At 36.9% G+C, this 16,729-nt stretch overlaps 1 protein-coding gene across 3 annotated transcripts in view; it reads left to right on the top strand.

Annotated features, from left to right (window-relative positions):
• The window catches only part of LOC111155378 (serine/threonine-protein kinase Sgk3), a 144,747-nt gene extending 129,819 nt beyond the window's left edge, over positions 1-14,928 (top strand). For all 3 annotated transcript variants that reach the window (XM_022515527.1, XM_022515526.1, XM_022515528.1), the window contains 4 exons: positions 1,997-2,092; positions 4,122-4,277; positions 9,205-9,294; positions 13,110-14,928. In XM_022515527.1, the coding sequence (XP_022371235.1) occupies positions 1,997-2,092; positions 4,122-4,277; positions 9,205-9,294; positions 13,110-13,280 (513 nt within the window). In that variant the 3' untranslated portion in view covers positions 13,281-14,928. The remainder of the gene's footprint in view (positions 1-1,996; positions 2,093-4,121; positions 4,278-9,204; positions 9,295-13,109) is intronic.
• Positions 14,929-16,729: the final 1,801 nt, after the last annotated feature.

Genomic DNA, 16,729 nt, shown 5'->3' with positions numbered 1-16,729 from the left:
AAAAAAAAAAAAAAAAAACTGATACCAAAATTGTGAAGAAAGAAAAACATATATGTACAAAAATAAATTTAAATATATTGAGAAGATAGAATGGTACTGTAAAAATGAAAATTAAAAGACAAAAAAAATAGAATATAAACAGGTGAATGGAACAGAGCAGTACACATTATCTTAAGAGTATTTTGGTTTGTTTGTTAGAAGAATCTATATCCCAAAATTGGAAAGAGAGGAAAGGTTATATATACACACACAAAAAAAATTAAATGCCTTGAAAAGCTAGGATGTAACCGTGAAGACAAAAATTTAAAAAGACTTTAACAAACAGAAAGAAGAAAAAAAGAATATAATTAGACAAGTGAAGAGAATAGAGCAATATACTAGACTCTGGGTATATTTTGGTCTATTAGAAGAAACTGAATCACAAAATCGTAAAGAAAGAAAAAATTATATATATATATATATATATATACACACACACACACACACACACACACACACACACACACACACACACAAAAGTAAAATTAAATACAAAAAAGATAGACTGTAAGTGCAAAAATGAAATTTAAAAAGATTTTTAAGAAGTTGATTAAAAAAAGAAATTGGTGGAAGGAGGAAAAAATTAAAATTGAGAGCTTAAAGAATCGTGGGGGTGGGGGGACATGAATTCTATATACCATTTTCCCATAGCCCTGGAGTTTTGCAGTTCTGTGTGATTGATAAACGTGGTCTTAGCCAGATGTTCTTGGTAATCTTCTGGGGAACCTATTGCAGTGGTTCTCAGGTGTCTTTGCCTGTGCAGAATTAACCCGTGGTTTATCTTCCCATATATTGCTTTGAATTCAATTCTCAGTCCTTCCTACTTTGCAGAAAGTGGTCACTTTTCTATTTGTAGAGTTGCAGCTATTTTTCTTAGATCTCCAGTTGAGTTGGCCGGTGTTCAGAATGATTTGATATCTACCTGAATTCCTGGGGCCAGATGAAACTAAGGTCTCCTACTCCTCTGCCATCTTGGACTATCTCAAATGTATATTGATTGTACAGTCATCAAAATCTTTAAGTCCTATAGTTTTTAGAGAGGAAACACAAGTTTTTTTGGTCATCTAAATCCAAATATAATCAGAAATTGCTAAACCCTTTCAATATATTTTCCCATTTTTTGGATCACATTTTTTTTTAAGGATTATTTATTTATTTATTAGAGAGAGAGAGACACAGAGAGAGAGGGAACACACAAGCAGGGAAAGTGAGAGAGGGAGAAGCAGGAGCCTGACACGGGGCTTGATCTCAGGACCTGGGATCATGACCCAAGCAGAAGGCAGATGCTTAACGACTGAGCCACCCAGGTGGCCCTGGATCACATCTTTTTTAAAAAAGCCTAAGAAAAATTATTTCCTTATTTCATATAGGAAAAGAAAATACATATTTTAGAAATCTCAAATTCAAATTCACCATGTTATATGTGTGAAACTATGTTGTTTAAATGTTTTACAAATAAAATGTGCATAGCCTTCTAATAATTTACACAACTTTTCTAAATAATATGTTAGAGAATTATAGTAGTAATTATAGTAATTACTTTAGTAATTAATAGTAATTACTCTTATAATTCTCTAATAACAATTCTTTTTTCTTTAACTGAAGGGAAAAATGGATTATAATTGCCTTATTAAAAATTCTTCAAGAGAAACAATTATGAGTGATGACCAGAGGAATTTCTAAAATAAATTAATCTTGTGAAAGACTCTCCCTATCCCCCAGCCCAATACCTAGTTTAACATAGTGTTACAGATATCTGCATTTGTTTTCCTCTTCTGTTCACCCTAATTGCATCCCATCTGTTGAGGGGAAGTGCTTGAATACCCAACGAATTAAAAATCTAGATAATGTTTTTAGTATCATAGTAGCATCTTAAATTTGTTAAATTTCTTAATTATTCCTAAATTTTATCATGAGTTATTTATTGAGTTGCTCTAATATTTAATGTTTTCCATAGTACCTTGCTCCTGAAGTAATCCGAAAACAGCCCTATGACAATACTGTAGATTGGTGGTGCCTCGGTGCTGTTCTCTATGAAATGCTGTATGGATTGGTATGTATTTCTGCTCTTTCATTATTATTTCAATATATTTTCATTGTTTTAAGTTGTCTCTCTTTTTTATTAATCCCAGGGACTCTTAGATAACATTGATGGAGTATTAGTAACCTGGTTAAATGAATCCAAAATCACATTAGGAATATACACAAAAGGAAAAACTTTTCCTTTGTTACTAATTTTTTAATGTAATTATTTCTCTGTCATACAAATCACTACTTATACTAATCAGGTATTCCCATCCTACTTGCATTTTTTAGAAATAGACACTAGCTATAACATTAATATTATTCACTTTCATACAGTTTACCCCATCAATCTACCCAGTTTCAAAAAGATGGAAGAAAAAGATTTTTGTATTTATTAGAAGATCGTATCTTTTGGTTGCCTTGTGTTTTATTTTTATAGGGTTAATACTGGTACTCTGTTTTTTCTGCTGTTGGAAACCCTCTATTCCTTTTACTGCAAACATGTCTAGATTTTATTGAAAAAAAAAAGGATGTTCACTATGAAATCATTTACCCCAGTTTTTATTAATTGACACATAAGGCTAACCAGTGCTTCTGATTAACATGTGAAAGTTGTTCACTATATTAATTAATATTCCAACCAGGGACACCTGGCTGGATCAGTTGGAGGAACATGCGACTCTTGATCTTGGTCTCTTGACTTTAAGCCACATGTTGGGTGTAGAGATTACTAAAAAAAAAAAAATATATATCATTACAACCAAAAGCAAGCAATTTAGGACTTTGGTTAGTTTACATATTCTTTTAGGAACAATATATATTTTTCTTTACACTTTTTGAGGTATTTAGAGCAGTTTCTAGAGTCCTTTTGTGATCTCAAGAGTGTCCAGCAGCCCCATGCTGGAGACCTTGTGCTCATCACCCATGCTGCTGCCCACACTAAACTAAATATTACCATCAGCAGAGACCTGACCTGGGGCTCGGTTTTTTTGTTTCACTTTTTGTTTTATGTGGGAATTCCCCGCCCCCCGAAAACTGGGGAGCTCTCAGTGAAATCCAAAACATGAGGTTGCGTGTTAGTGCATTTGTCTTATGTTGCTAACTTAGATAGATAGATTCCTATGACAACCAACACTGTCTCTTCTTTGCCGTTGCTTATTAAAAGATCTCATTTTCTGGTAATGCTGTTGACTTGGAACACCTGATATACCTTCCTTTCTTTAGATGCTAGGTATTTGCTGTCCTGATATTTTTGAATCCTTTAAATTTCTTCAGAGAACTATGAAAGTGGAAAATACTGTCATTGTATATAAAATGCAATTGATTCAAAATGGAACATTTGAAACATATACTTCAATAATGACACTTATATTAATTAACTTTTTAAAAATAAAGTTTCAATTTTAAAAAGTAAAAACATTTTTCTTTCCTGTAAAAAAGAAAGTGACAAGCTGTATAGCTGCCTTAACATTAAAAATTATTTTTAGTGTAAAAGTTAACTCAATGGTTAATAGGCTACTCCTCATGTTGAAGCTGTACAGGTCTTCAGGCTGTAACAATAGAATTGTAATTCTGCAGCATGCACCCATAATGCTGTCATCACCACAATCACGTAGGAAGGAGCACTTCTTCAGGTCTTCATCTCTACTGGAAATCTCTGTTTTAGTTCATTTATTTCCAAGTCTCAAGAAACTATTTAATATTTGATCTGTGTTGAATCTCTGAATGCAGTCATTCTTTCCTTATGCTGATAATGAGATTGGCGCTTTTCTCTAAAATGGATACTATTACAAGTTTTACACAATTTACACCTACCTGCAGGGTGGTCTTGAACATTCAGCAAATGCATATTGGGCTCCACATGTGCTGGGTTCTACACCCTCTTCAGCTTGGAGACCACCCTACAGATGTACACGTGCCCACAAGGCCTGTGCATTCTAGATCTGTCCAGACCCACACTGATCCCTGTAGAGCAAGGCCAAATCCAACTCTTTCAACCCCATTTCCGCATAGCTTAATTAACCCTAATTCTATTTTCTTTTTTTTCTCCCCGCCAGCCTCCTTTTTATTGCCGAGATGTTGCTGAAATGTATGACAATATTCTTCACAAGCCCCTGAGTTTGAGGCCAGGAGTGAGCCTCACAGCCTGGTCCATTCTGGAAGAACTCCTAGAAAAAGACAGGCAAAATCGACTTGGTGCCAAAGAAGACTTTGTATGTACATCCTTCCCAGTACCTGCTTTATTTAAAGCTTATTTTAAGATTTGAAGATAAATTCTTATTTTATGTGGCATTTACTGGGACGTATATAGCCCTTAAATAGCACCATGGGAAAGAAGCATGCTTGTCCCAGCAATTCTCCACCAGTGTTTATGGGTTTGAAGCACTTATATAGGCTTTCCATTTGATCTTCAGAACAGTTTGAGCCCCTCCTCTTCATCCCTCCCATCCTGTTTTCACACCCTGTTACTTATTTTTCATTTATAAGAATTTTCCTCCCTTTTTAAAAAAAAAGTGTGGCAGGCATTTTTTTGGTTACCTAAACTTTTAAATCATTTTACTTAAGAATTTATTGAGTGCCTCCTGTCTGCATGAGGTAATGCCTTTTGCCTAATAACTTTTCTTCTGAGAATTTGGTGACACCTCCCTGAGGTAATTATAGAATCTACAGGTTTGTTTGTTTTTTTTTTTTTAACAAATCAGGGCAATTAGGGGCACTTGGCTGGCTCAGTCAGTGAATGGAGTGTGCAGTCAATAAATGGAGTCTTTTTTTTTTTTTAATTTATTTATTTGAGAGACAGCATGAGAGGGGAGGTCAGAGGGAGAAGCAGACTCCCCATGGAGCTGGGAGCCCGATGTGGGACTCGATCCCAGGACTCCGGGATCATGACCTGAGCCAAAGGCAGTTGCCTAACCAACTGAGCCACCCAGGCGCCCCAATAAATGGAGTCTTGATCTCAGGGTTGTAGGTTTGAGCCCCACAATGGGTGGAGCAATTACTTAAAAATAAAAAATATTTTTAAAAATTAGGGTAATTAAATTACTTGTGTAGCTACTGGTGTTATGTTCTTGTATCAATAAATTCATGACCTTTTGGGAATATGAACTTTTTTTTTTTTCTTAAAGATTTTATTTATTTACATGACAGAGATCACAAGGAGGCAGAGAAGCAGGCAGAGAGAGGGGGAAAAGTGGGCTCCCTGCTGAGCAGAGAGCCCGATGTGGGGCTCAATCCCAGGACCCTGAGATCATGACCCGAGCCGAAGGCAGAGGCCCTAACCCACTGAGCCACCTAGGCGCCCCGGAATATGAACTTTTAAATTCATTTAAATTTCTCACAAATTCAGGACACCTGGGTTCCTCAGTCGGTTAAGCGGCTACTTTCCACTTAGGTCGTGATCCCAGGTTCCTAGAATCGAGTCCCACATCGGGCTCTTTGCTCAGCAAGGCATTTGCTTCTCCCTCTGCCTGCCTCTCCACCTGCTTGTACTCTCTCTCTGTTTCTGACAAATAAATAAAATCTTAAGATTTATTTATTTATTTATTTGACAGAGATCACAAGTAGGCAGACAGGCAGGCAGAGAGAGAGAGGAGGAAGCAGGCTCCCTGCTGAGCAGAGAGCCCAATGCGGGGCTTAATCCCAGGACCCTAGGATCATGACCTGAGCCAAGGCAGAGGCTTAACCCACTGAGCCACCCAGGCGCCCCCAAATAAATAAAATCTTAAAAAATAAATTTCTCACATTCTTGGGTGCTGTTTATCAGTTGTGAACTTGCACTTGAATAACAAATTTGTCTGCACTGCTATGTCCCTCCCACACTCCCCAGTTCAGTAGGTTGCTCTGTCAACAGTTCCATCTAGCTTGGATTCATTCCATAGTCCGTTGTTTCATTCAGTCTTGTTAATACTTTACACCTTCTCACCCCTTGGTCCTTTTATGCATATCACTAGCAGAAATCCCAACCCTGGCTGAATCTAGTTCTTATCTTCTGGGCTGCTGAATAGTGCTGAAGAAGGTTGCAGCACCGGCCATACTGGAAGCACTGTGAAGTCCCAGTGACTAGTCTCCCCTGTCCTTCACCACCACCTGGTGATGCTCTTGTGTTTCTCTAGCTGCTTCTCCTCCTCTCTGTATTAACTATTTCAGACGTTCCGCAAATTTCCAGACTCCTTTTCTCCTTCTTCACTTTTAGCAGATGATCTTGCCTTCTAAATTATAGGGAAAATAGAAATCAGCAGAGCAGAACAACCTCAGTCAAACAAACTCACTGTCAGATTTGCAGACCTGCATGCCCCTGCTTGCTGACGTTTCCTTCTTTCTAATGTAGTGGAAAAGGCCAGTTTCCACCCTTGCACTGGATCCTGACTCCTCACAGGGAACCCTGTGCATGCCTTTTTTCTGCACAGATAACTACTTCCTTTTGTTAGGGGTCCTTCCAGTCTATAATTAAACATTATCAAGTCTCTTGCTTCTTTTTTTTTTTAAGATTTTATTTATTTATTTGACAGAGCTCACAAGTAGGCAGAGAGGCAGGCAGAGAGAGAGGAAGGGAAGCAGGCTCCCCGCTGAGCTGAGAGCCTGACACGGGACTCGATCCCAGGACCCTGGGATCATGACCTGAGCTGAAGGCAGAGGCTTTAACCCACTGAGCTACCCAGGTGCCCCAAGTCTCTTGCTTCTTAAATCTTGTTTCAACCATGCTGTCCTGCCAGGTAATACTTTTTCCCTTCACAGCCAAACTTGCTAAAAGTTTCTGTACTCATTTTTAATTTCCAGTCTCCTCATTTCTCAGTTTACCAAAAATAACTACCAGAATTGCTGAATCAGGAGCATGTGGGTGGCTCAGTTAGGTAAGTGTCTGCCTTCAGCTCAGGTCATGATCCCAGGGTCCTGGGATCAAGTCCCACATTGGGCTCCTTGCTCAGTGGGGGAGTTTGCTTCTCCCTCTGCCTGGGGCTCCCCCTGCTTGTCCCCTCCCACCTCTCTCTCTCTCTGACAAATAAGTAAAATCTTTAAAAAAATAAAAATAAACTTCCAGTACTCTTGTGACATAGGCTTCCACAAGATCCCGCAGTCATCTCATGCTTTCCTTTCTGTATTTCTGGGCCGTCTTCCATATGTCCTGTGTAAGATACTTTATTCAACCTGATGGTTAAGTGTTGTGGTTTCTTGTGGTTGTCCTGAACCCTCTTCCTTCTTCTGTGCTCTGTTCCTGGACAGTCTTAGTTGGCCCAGTGGCTTTGGTTATCTGTATGTCTTCATTTCACGTGTTCATAGCTCCAATCCAGACCTCTCTTCTGAACTTGGGACTCATAGGATATCTGCCTGTTCAACACCACCCTTCGGATTTCTGGAGAGGACCTCAAACATCGCATGTTCCAAATTGAACTTCTGCCATTTTCCTTTTGTGTGCATCAGGTCAGAAATCTGAGTCATTCTTGACTCCTCTTTCTTCCTTACTTCCATATTCAATGGGCAGCCAGATCCTATTGTATTTACTTCCTAAATCTTTCCCTCATCCTCACACTTTTCTACTCCTACTGTGACTACTCTTTTTCTACCATTTTCAACTTTTTTTTTTTTTTTTTAAGATTCTTTTTTCAGGTAATCTCTGTATCCAACGTGGGGCCCAAACCCACAAGCCTGAGATCAAGAGTGAGGCTCCACCCACTGAGCCAGCCAGGCACCCCTACCATTTTCAGCTTGTGTTTGGCCACAACACTAGCTATTTTTCCTTAATCTGCTCATGGCTTTCCAGTCCATTTCCCTATGACAGTCAGAGTGGTGTTAAAAAACAAACCAAAAATTCTCCATACTTGGGATGTTCCTGAAACTCCCTCATGACTTCTCACAATCCTAGAATAAAATAAAAAATTATTAATGTAGACCAAATATGATATGGCCTGTTTGCCTTGTAGGCTTCCCCTTGTGTGACAGTCCCAATTCTTCCCTGTACTACAACAATATATGCTCATCTTCTTGACCAAACTAACCCCCTTTGCCCCTTCAGGACCTTCTTATTCTGCCTGGAATGTTCTCTCCCTCATTTTTTATATGACTAATTTTTACTCAACTTTCAGACCTCCAATCAAACATTACTTCATCCCCAAAAAGTCTTTTTAAACCCACCAAACTAGGTTGGATCCTACTTTATACACTCCTGTGTCACCTGGCAGGGAAAATAACTGGAATCAATACTCTGCGAGCTTTTGGTAATATTAACTCGGAATGGAATTTTTTTTTGGTACACTTTATCAGTTTATCAGTTTGATCTGCCCCAGTGTGTAAAAAACTTTTCTTTTTTTTTTTAAATTTTTTTTATTTGACAGACAGAGATCACAAGTAGGCAGAAAGGCAGGCAGAGAGAGAGGGGAGGAAGCAGGCTCCCCGCTGAGCAAGGAACCCGATGCAGGGCTCAATCCCAGGACCCTGGGATCATGACCCAAGCTGAAGGCAGAGGCTTTAACCCACTGAGCCACCCAGGCGCCCCAAAAACTCTTTTATCTTTTACCTAACTTCTCTTTTACCTCTCCCATTCAGACAATAATTACATTTCTTTGTGCTTATGTAGTCCCTTCTTCTTTTTTTTTTTTAAGATTGATGTATTTATTTGAGAGAGAGAGCACAGAGAGGAAGGACACAGGAAGAAAGAGAGAAAGCGAGAGCCTTAAGCAGATTCCGTGCTAAGTGCAGAGCCCAACATGGGACTTGATTCCACGACCCTGAGATTACAACTTGAGCCGAAACCAAGAGCTGGACGCTTAACCGACTGTGCCCCCAAGGCGCCTTGTGCCTTATTCTTTTCATACCTCTTTTATGTCCATATTTTCTACCAGTCCTTAAAATAGCATGTGAAATATCTAGGACAGAAATGCTAACTCCATTTTACCTACAAAGAAATCATGACTGTGAAGGGATATAACTTAGGTTGGTCATTCTAAGTAACTGTCTTTCATGTCTGCTCTGGTGGTAGTCTCCCCACTACACTGTCTTGCCCCATGAATACCATAAGTATTTACCTAAAAAAGAATTATTGAGGGACAAAGTGGTAGTGGTTTGGCTTCATCTAATTATTCAGTGAGTACTTAATTACATTTTTCAACATTAGTAAAAACTGTATGTATTTCTTTAACATTCTAGCTTGAAATTCAGAGTCATCCTTTTTTTGAATCACTCAGCTGGACTGATCTTGTGCAAAAGAGGATTCCACCACCATTTAATCCTAATGTGGTAAGAATATATTCAAATCTTATTTTTAATATAGTGAAATGTAGAACTGTAGCTAATCATAATTTTAGCAATAGATCTCAAAATCTAATGTGAATGAAATTGAATCAGTACCTAAATATCTGAAAAATGTGTCTCTCGGATTTGTCTGGTACACTGATAACTTCAGGATGACCAGTAAAACTGTGGTTATATTACATTGGTAAGAATATCTTTTAGGATAGTAATTATGAAGTGTTTCTTTGGAGCATGTATAAGAAAGGGATGAGCTTGTTAGATTAAAAAAAGATGCAAATTAATAACTGAGGTGTCTCATGCCTATAAATCAGCAAACATTTTAAGTAACATTAATACACATATTTTTCTAGATTGATATGAAACCAGACACAAGCAAACATTATTAATGGTAATGTAAATTGTTAGATACTTTTTGGAAAATAAAGTGTTCATGTTAGCTTGACTTATTAAATCAACTGATGGAAACACTTTACCTAAAGTCTTTTTTTTTTTCTTTTTTAAAGAGGAAAACTTCATCAAAGATCTGTTTACAGCATTAACAATGTTGGAAATTTGGGGAAACAAGTACATAACAGTTGGGAAATGTTTAATAATCATCAATAGGCTAATGATATTATGAACTATTGAAAGCTATATCTATAGGCATATATACTTTTATGCATTATAATATGTAATTTATTCCTCATGCTACCAAGTTACTACCATTACTATCCTTATTATTATATATGTTTTATAAAGGAAGAAATGGGAAGTCATAGATGCCACATAGCTGGATTAAAAAGTAGCAGAGCAAGGATTCAAATCTATGCCTCATTGCACAATCACTGTTCTATCCATGCTTTCTTATACTCAATTGCCCTTTCTTGTTAAGTGAATGGTAATAACAATAAATGTAAAAATGAGCAGGTACTTAGAAAATCCTTATAATGTTAAATAAAAACATGGCAATCCTTATTCTATCACATAAAAAACATGGCAATTTTTGTGATGTATTATTATAGCAGTAAAAATAACAGTTAAGGACTAGAAGAGAATATAATATAAACCAGGATTGATTTGGGGTTGTGGAATCATGGGTGAATTTTTTTTTTCTTTTACTTTAAGTGTTTTGGTGTTGTGGAATTCATGACATACTTTTTTAGTAAATTAGTACAGAATAAGGAAATCGTTTTAGGAAAATATTATTTAGTCTACTCATTTTGTTAAAGATTTGTTTCAGTGCATAGCTTGTGGCTAGTAGTATTTAATAGGTGAGACATTTTACACCTATTAACATAACAATATTTGTAGATTGCCTTATTTCATATAGCTTATCCAGAAGTGAGTGACTCCATTAAGGATAATTTCTGTCCCTAATTTCTAGAATTTGCTTTAGGAACTTAGGACCTTTAAGAATTATTCTTTTTTTTTTTTTTTTAAGATTTTTTTTTTTTTTTTTTTAATTTATTTGACAGAGAGACACCCAGTGAGAGAGGGAACACAAGTAGGGGGAGTGGGAGGGGGAAAAACAGGCTTCCCGCCAACCAGGGAGCCTGATGTGGGGCTCGATCCCAGGACCCTGGGATCATGACCTGAGCAGAAGGCAGATGCTTAACCACTGAGCCACCCAGGTGTCCCTTTAAGAATTATTATAGTTTTCTTTTTAAATTGAAAGTCTTACTGAGTTTAGTTATCCTCAAATAAATATGTCATCAGGCCCATTAAAGAGTTAGGTACTCCTAAGCAGTACTGGAAATGGAAACAATGTTGACTTCAGAGTCAGTACCTCCATTTGAATCCCCACTCTTTTATGACTAATTAATTAAATTTTTTAAAGCAAGATCACAACCGAGAAGCCAAAGAAGAAATTGGCAAATTTGGCCACATTAAATTTAGAAATGTTTACATGGTAAGAAAGAAAAAAAAAAAACACTTCAAATAACAAACTGGGGAAGATTTTTAAACACTAAAAGCATTCTTACAAGTCAATGAGAAAAAGACCAATGACCAGTAAAAATATGGACAAAATACACAAAATATGTAGTAACAGAAAAATAAATACATGTTCAAATTATTATTGAAAAATAAATACAGATGTTCAAATTGACTGACAAATTCTAACAGATTACCGTTTTCCACTTAACATATTAACAAAGATCAGAAAGAGTATGATAACATGAGTGTTCTCATACTTTGTTTTTAGTACTTGTATCCTTTTATTTAACCCTGACATCAATTCTATGAAATAGTGCTGCTATTTTCCACATATTACAGATGCATTCTTAGGTGCAGAAAAGGTTGACTAACTTCCCTAGATTTTAAAGAACTAGAATTTGAGCTCAGGCTCTTCAAAGACCAAGCCCTCCTTCACTCTTAACATAAGCAATGCAGTACTATTCCTGTCAGTACTAGCCATGAGCCAAAAGGGCATTCATAAAATATCTTTAAAGTCAAGAAAAGAACATTTGCCGTCCTTTACAGAGCACCATCTACATGTCAGATTCTGGGAATTTTATGTATTAACACATGAGATCCTCACAACAACCTTAACAGGTAGGTGGTAGTATTCTTTCCTAAAGAAGTGGAAACAACCTCACAGAAATAGGGGTAGTTTATATAAAAAATTAGAGCTAGCAAACTTCATAGCCAGAATTCAAACCTTAGTCTTATTCCAAAGCCTGTTCTTCTGGGGTTACGTGTAAGAATTTGATGACATTTTTTATATTACATAAATACAAATTCTAGCATTCTTCTTCCTCTGTAGAAGAATTTCTCTTATTGAGGGATCTCACATTGAAGGATCTCACATTCTGTCTGTGCTCTGCTGTTTGTAGCTTACCAGGCTAGCTGTATCCTTGGCTTAGAATATCTGTTCTGGATCTTTGTCTGTTCACCTCAGTTAGACTTGATGACCTAGACATGCTAAGAATTCCCTCCCCCTTAGAGCACAGAGAACCTAGAGATTTAGGGATGAGTTCTAAGAGTGAGTCACCTGAATTTCTCTCTCAGTTTTTATCTGGGAATACATCGGAAGGGAAGAATCAGTTAGCTTGTATCAGATTTGTAAAAGAGGATGAAGAAGAACCGCTTCCATCAAGCAGCTGCCAGGCTTTACTTCCCAGCTTTCTGGCTTCTTTAGGTCTCTACAGCTAAGGTGTCCTAGCCAAAGGCTTAATGACCTCTGTAGCACAGTGTTGTTTGCAACCCCTTCATTTTCTCTTCAAAAGGCTTTACCTGCCCAGAGTACAGAAACTGGATGGGCAAGCATTTTATGGAACTCAAGTGAAAAGTGCCATCCTGAAAACCTACCTGGGCTCCTTTTCTTTTTTTTTTTTCCTAGATTTTATTTATTTATTTGACAGAGATCACAAGTAGGCAGAGAGGCAGGCAGACTCCTGCTGAGCAGAGAGCCTGATGTGGGGCTCGATCCCAGGACCCTGAGATCATGACCTGAGCTGAAGGCAGAGGCTTAACACACTGAGCCACCCAGGCGCCCCCTGGGCTCCTTTTCTAAACTTAAAGATGGTGCTGGGTAGAGAGAAAGGGGGTCAGTTGTAAGGCCTGAGGTTCAAATTAACATAGGTCAAGCTTCTGTTATGCTAGCCTTCCTCACCCTTGTCTCCCCCCACGTCCAACAAGAACTTTGCTGGAAGGATGGTAAACTCTGGAAAGGAAAAGCAGAAATTGTTCCAAAGAAATTGTGAAGTAGGAAGACATCTAAACTTGCCAGGAATAAATATATACATTCTTGAAGGGGTTTTAAGGAAAGACTAAATTAATGAAAAGCAAGCTAAGGTAATAACATGCTTTTGATGTTTTAGGCAGGACCAGATGATATCAGGAACTTCGATGCAGCGTTTACAGAAGAAACAGTTCCATATTCTGTGTGTGTGTCTTCTGACTATTCTATAGTGAACGCCAGTGTGCTGGAAGCAGATGATGCCTTCGTTGGTTTCTCTTACGCACCTCCTTCAGAAGATTTATTTTTGTGAACAGTTTGCCATCCAGAAACCATTGAGCATTGAGACTGAAACTCTTCTTTGTGTGAATATATTCAAATATGTTTAACTAGTGCCTCATTTTTACATGTAATGTTAAAAACTATGAAAAATGTATTTTCTGCTGTATGCAAGAAAATAGGGCATTTCAAAGAGCTAAGTTTCGAATTAAAATTTGTATTATTGTTTATTAAGCTTATTTTTAAACTGAAATTTTAAAAGCTATTGTTGTCAGCATTAACCTATTTTTGAAAAAACTTTTTGCTAATGACTGTTTCCCCCCCCTGAGTTTACACTAACATCTACCCAAGACAGACTATTTTTCGACAGCCTGTTTCAGTTTGGTTAACATACATTAATGCCTTTCTCTCTACTTTTGACCTTTGTTCTCAGATCAGAACTATGCAATTGGTATGTGGTTGTTTAAGTAGAAACCACATCTTTCCATGATAAGTCATTGTTTGACATAATCAGTTCTTGGTAGGATTAAAACGTAAAAGCATCGTTAACACATGGGCTGTGAGTTAACACTTTGAGTAAGTGTTCATTCTGCAGATCAAATTAAGAAATAACAAAGGAGATCCATTGCTTTTGAAATACCAATTCAAATTTGTGAATTATTTTTTCTCTGGAAGAAAAGTAAAGGCTTAATAGAAAGTTTAGAGTATTCCCAAAGATCTGAAGAGTAATAAAATACTACTGGATTTTTTTTTAGGTGGTGCCAAAAATGAATGTCTCTGTGTCATGTATTTATATTACAAATACATTCTATTTATGTTCATTCTGGTCTTTATGTTGTTAAGTAGTCCTGAATCTTGGCATTTGCTTTTGCAAACAGCTGTTCAAAACTGTCTTTCTAATTGGTTAATGAGTGAAAAATATTGAGCCTTCTCAGAGTTTTTACCTAATTGGGGATTAAAAAATAGAATAGCAAATTCTTGGTCAGTATTAATATGTATTTCACAACAATGTAATAAAAGTTAAAAATCAGGCAGATGCAATGTCAGTATCTTTATTGTCCTAGAAAAAGTACAGGAAACTGACCTTAAAATCATACTAAAAACAAACTAACTGTGTACTTGTCATTATAAAAGAGAATACAGAAAAACTAAAAAATAATGCTTGTCTTGGTATTCTGCTTCTTAGAGACTTTTCAAGTCCTGTAGGAAACATTGTGAAAGTTTAAGGACCAAGTTTATATGCTTCAGGAACAAGCATTCTTTCCATGTATTTTCTCTTGAGAAAGAAATCACAAAAGCATTTTACACCAATAGCCTTTGGCTTAAAAATGTTCAGCAAAATGGGAGGAGGGGAGTGTGATTTTGTTAGATTAATAATATTTGCATCCAATACACTGAATCTTCCTTCAGAGGTAAGACTTTAATAGCAACACTGTAAATATTTGGTTTATTTGGCACTACTATAAGTTCTGCTTTTACACAAAGTTCTTTGCTTATTATAAAGCAAAATAAAAACTGTAGTTTCTTGTATGATTTTTTTTTACTCAGTCATTCCTTAATTAAACTGCCAAAAATTAAAGTGCAATATTGTATATTTTTAAGGACAAATTTAAATATTATGCTGATGTTTATTGGATCACAAGAAATACAAATCTTATAGTATAATAAAACTAGCAAAAAGATTAATAAGCATCTAATTCCTGTCATTATTTTAAATTGGTGATGGTTTATAAAAGTCATTACAAAATGAATTATTTGTGTATGTGAGGGATAAATGTATAAAACTTTGGACAAACATAAAAATTAGATTATCTAGATTATCAGAGGCTTACATATTATTCAGGGAATAAACATCTTCCAAGTTTCAAGTTTATTTTTTCTTTCAGAGCATGCTGTCTTATAGAAAAAAAAAATGTGTGCCCTTTGAATAGTTGAACCATTTTATGGCTATTTCCAAAATAAATTCAAAGGTCTAAATCAAGAATCCCTAACATTCTTCATGTTATCTCTTATTTTATTGTGTATGGTACAGTGAAGAGCTTCCCAGCCATTGTTACATCATAGTACACACTAAAATTGACAAGTCTTGGGCATAACTGGGGGTGAGATGCTAAATGATGTAGATAGAGACTGGAAACAGTATCTCCATTCAAAATTTTTATATGCCAGAATAATTTTTGAACTTAGAATATTTATAGAGAGATCCAACAGACACTGTTTGGGTATAATTTTAGCAATGGTAAACATTTAAAAGGTGGCTCTGTTGTATATATTTTACCACAGTTTAAAAAAAAAAAAAAACCCTGTACCCATTATTAGTCATTCTCCATTTCCCCTCAAGTCCAAGCAACTAATCTACTTTCTGTACAGATTTGCCTGTTTTAGGCATTTCCTATAAATGGAATCATACAATATTTGGTCTTTTATGTCTGGCTTCTTTCACTTTGCATAGTGTTTTCAAGGCTCATCCATGTAGAAGCATTTATTAGTACCCCATTCTTTTTTAAGGCCAAATAACATTCCATTGTAGGGATATACCACATTTTATTTTTCCGTTTATCAGTTGGTTCCGCTTTTTGGCTATGAGCATTCATGTATAAGTTTTTCTGTGAACATACGGTTTTTTATTTGAGGTTTTTTGTTTGTTTTTTTTAAGCCGGAAGGTCTCGCATTTATTACTGAACCAACCTACTGGTGCAGAGGCATAGTAACAGAAAAATCATTTCCCTGATAAAACCTATCTATTGGCCAGGTAGGAAGGATGTCTACAGAGTGATAGGATAGAACACAGGATCTTCACGTAGTTTAAGTATGTGGTGCCAATTAGGTGTGTCTTCCCATGATGTGTGATGCCTTATACATCCAGCTCCGTTCTTCTCCAGTGCCTCCTCTTGGGAGTTGTACCTGATATTATTACCAGTTTTCATCCGAATCCACTGGGGAATGGGACGATTCTGCTTTTGTTTCTTGGCCAGGAATCGCCTGATTCTGAAAGTCTTGTGAGAAAACACGGCCAGACACTGCCAGACCAATTTGAACATATGTTTTAAATCCCCTCATGATATATGTATAATAGATAATGTGTGGCATGGACTTGCTGGATCATAAAGTAACTCCACCTTTGAAGTAGTCCAAAATGTTTTCCAGCTTGATTACACCATTTTGCCTTCCCAGCAGGAGAGTTTTCAAATAAAATAAAAACAGAAACCAAGGAGACACTTTGCCTATGAAAACAACAAAAAACAAAGATTTGTTTCTATTCTTGTCCCTCTTCTTTGCCTTACAGTGAAGGTGCAACGTTGATTTAATTAAAGAAGGAGTTGGAAGAGTCTGGGTACCCTCCCTGATGAGGGGTGGGGCGGGGTCCCGGCAGCCTGCGCGCCACCAACGGTTGCAAGGTGTGCGCATGCGTGGGAGTTCTCCTTGGGTGTTGGTCTGAAGAGAACGCTCCCTTGGCAGGCTTCGGTGGGTCGGGGTTCCAGG

This window comes from Enhydra lutris, unplaced genomic scaffold, assembly GCF_002288905.1.
Source record: "Enhydra lutris kenyoni isolate GAN:26980312 unplaced genomic scaffold, ASM228890v2 scaffoldscaffold41, whole genome shotgun sequence".
NCBI lineage: Eukaryota > Metazoa > Chordata > Mammalia > Carnivora > Mustelidae > Enhydra > Enhydra lutris.
Note: the sequence above shows the minus strand (reverse complement) of the source record. Positions and strands in the feature narration are given on the sequence as shown.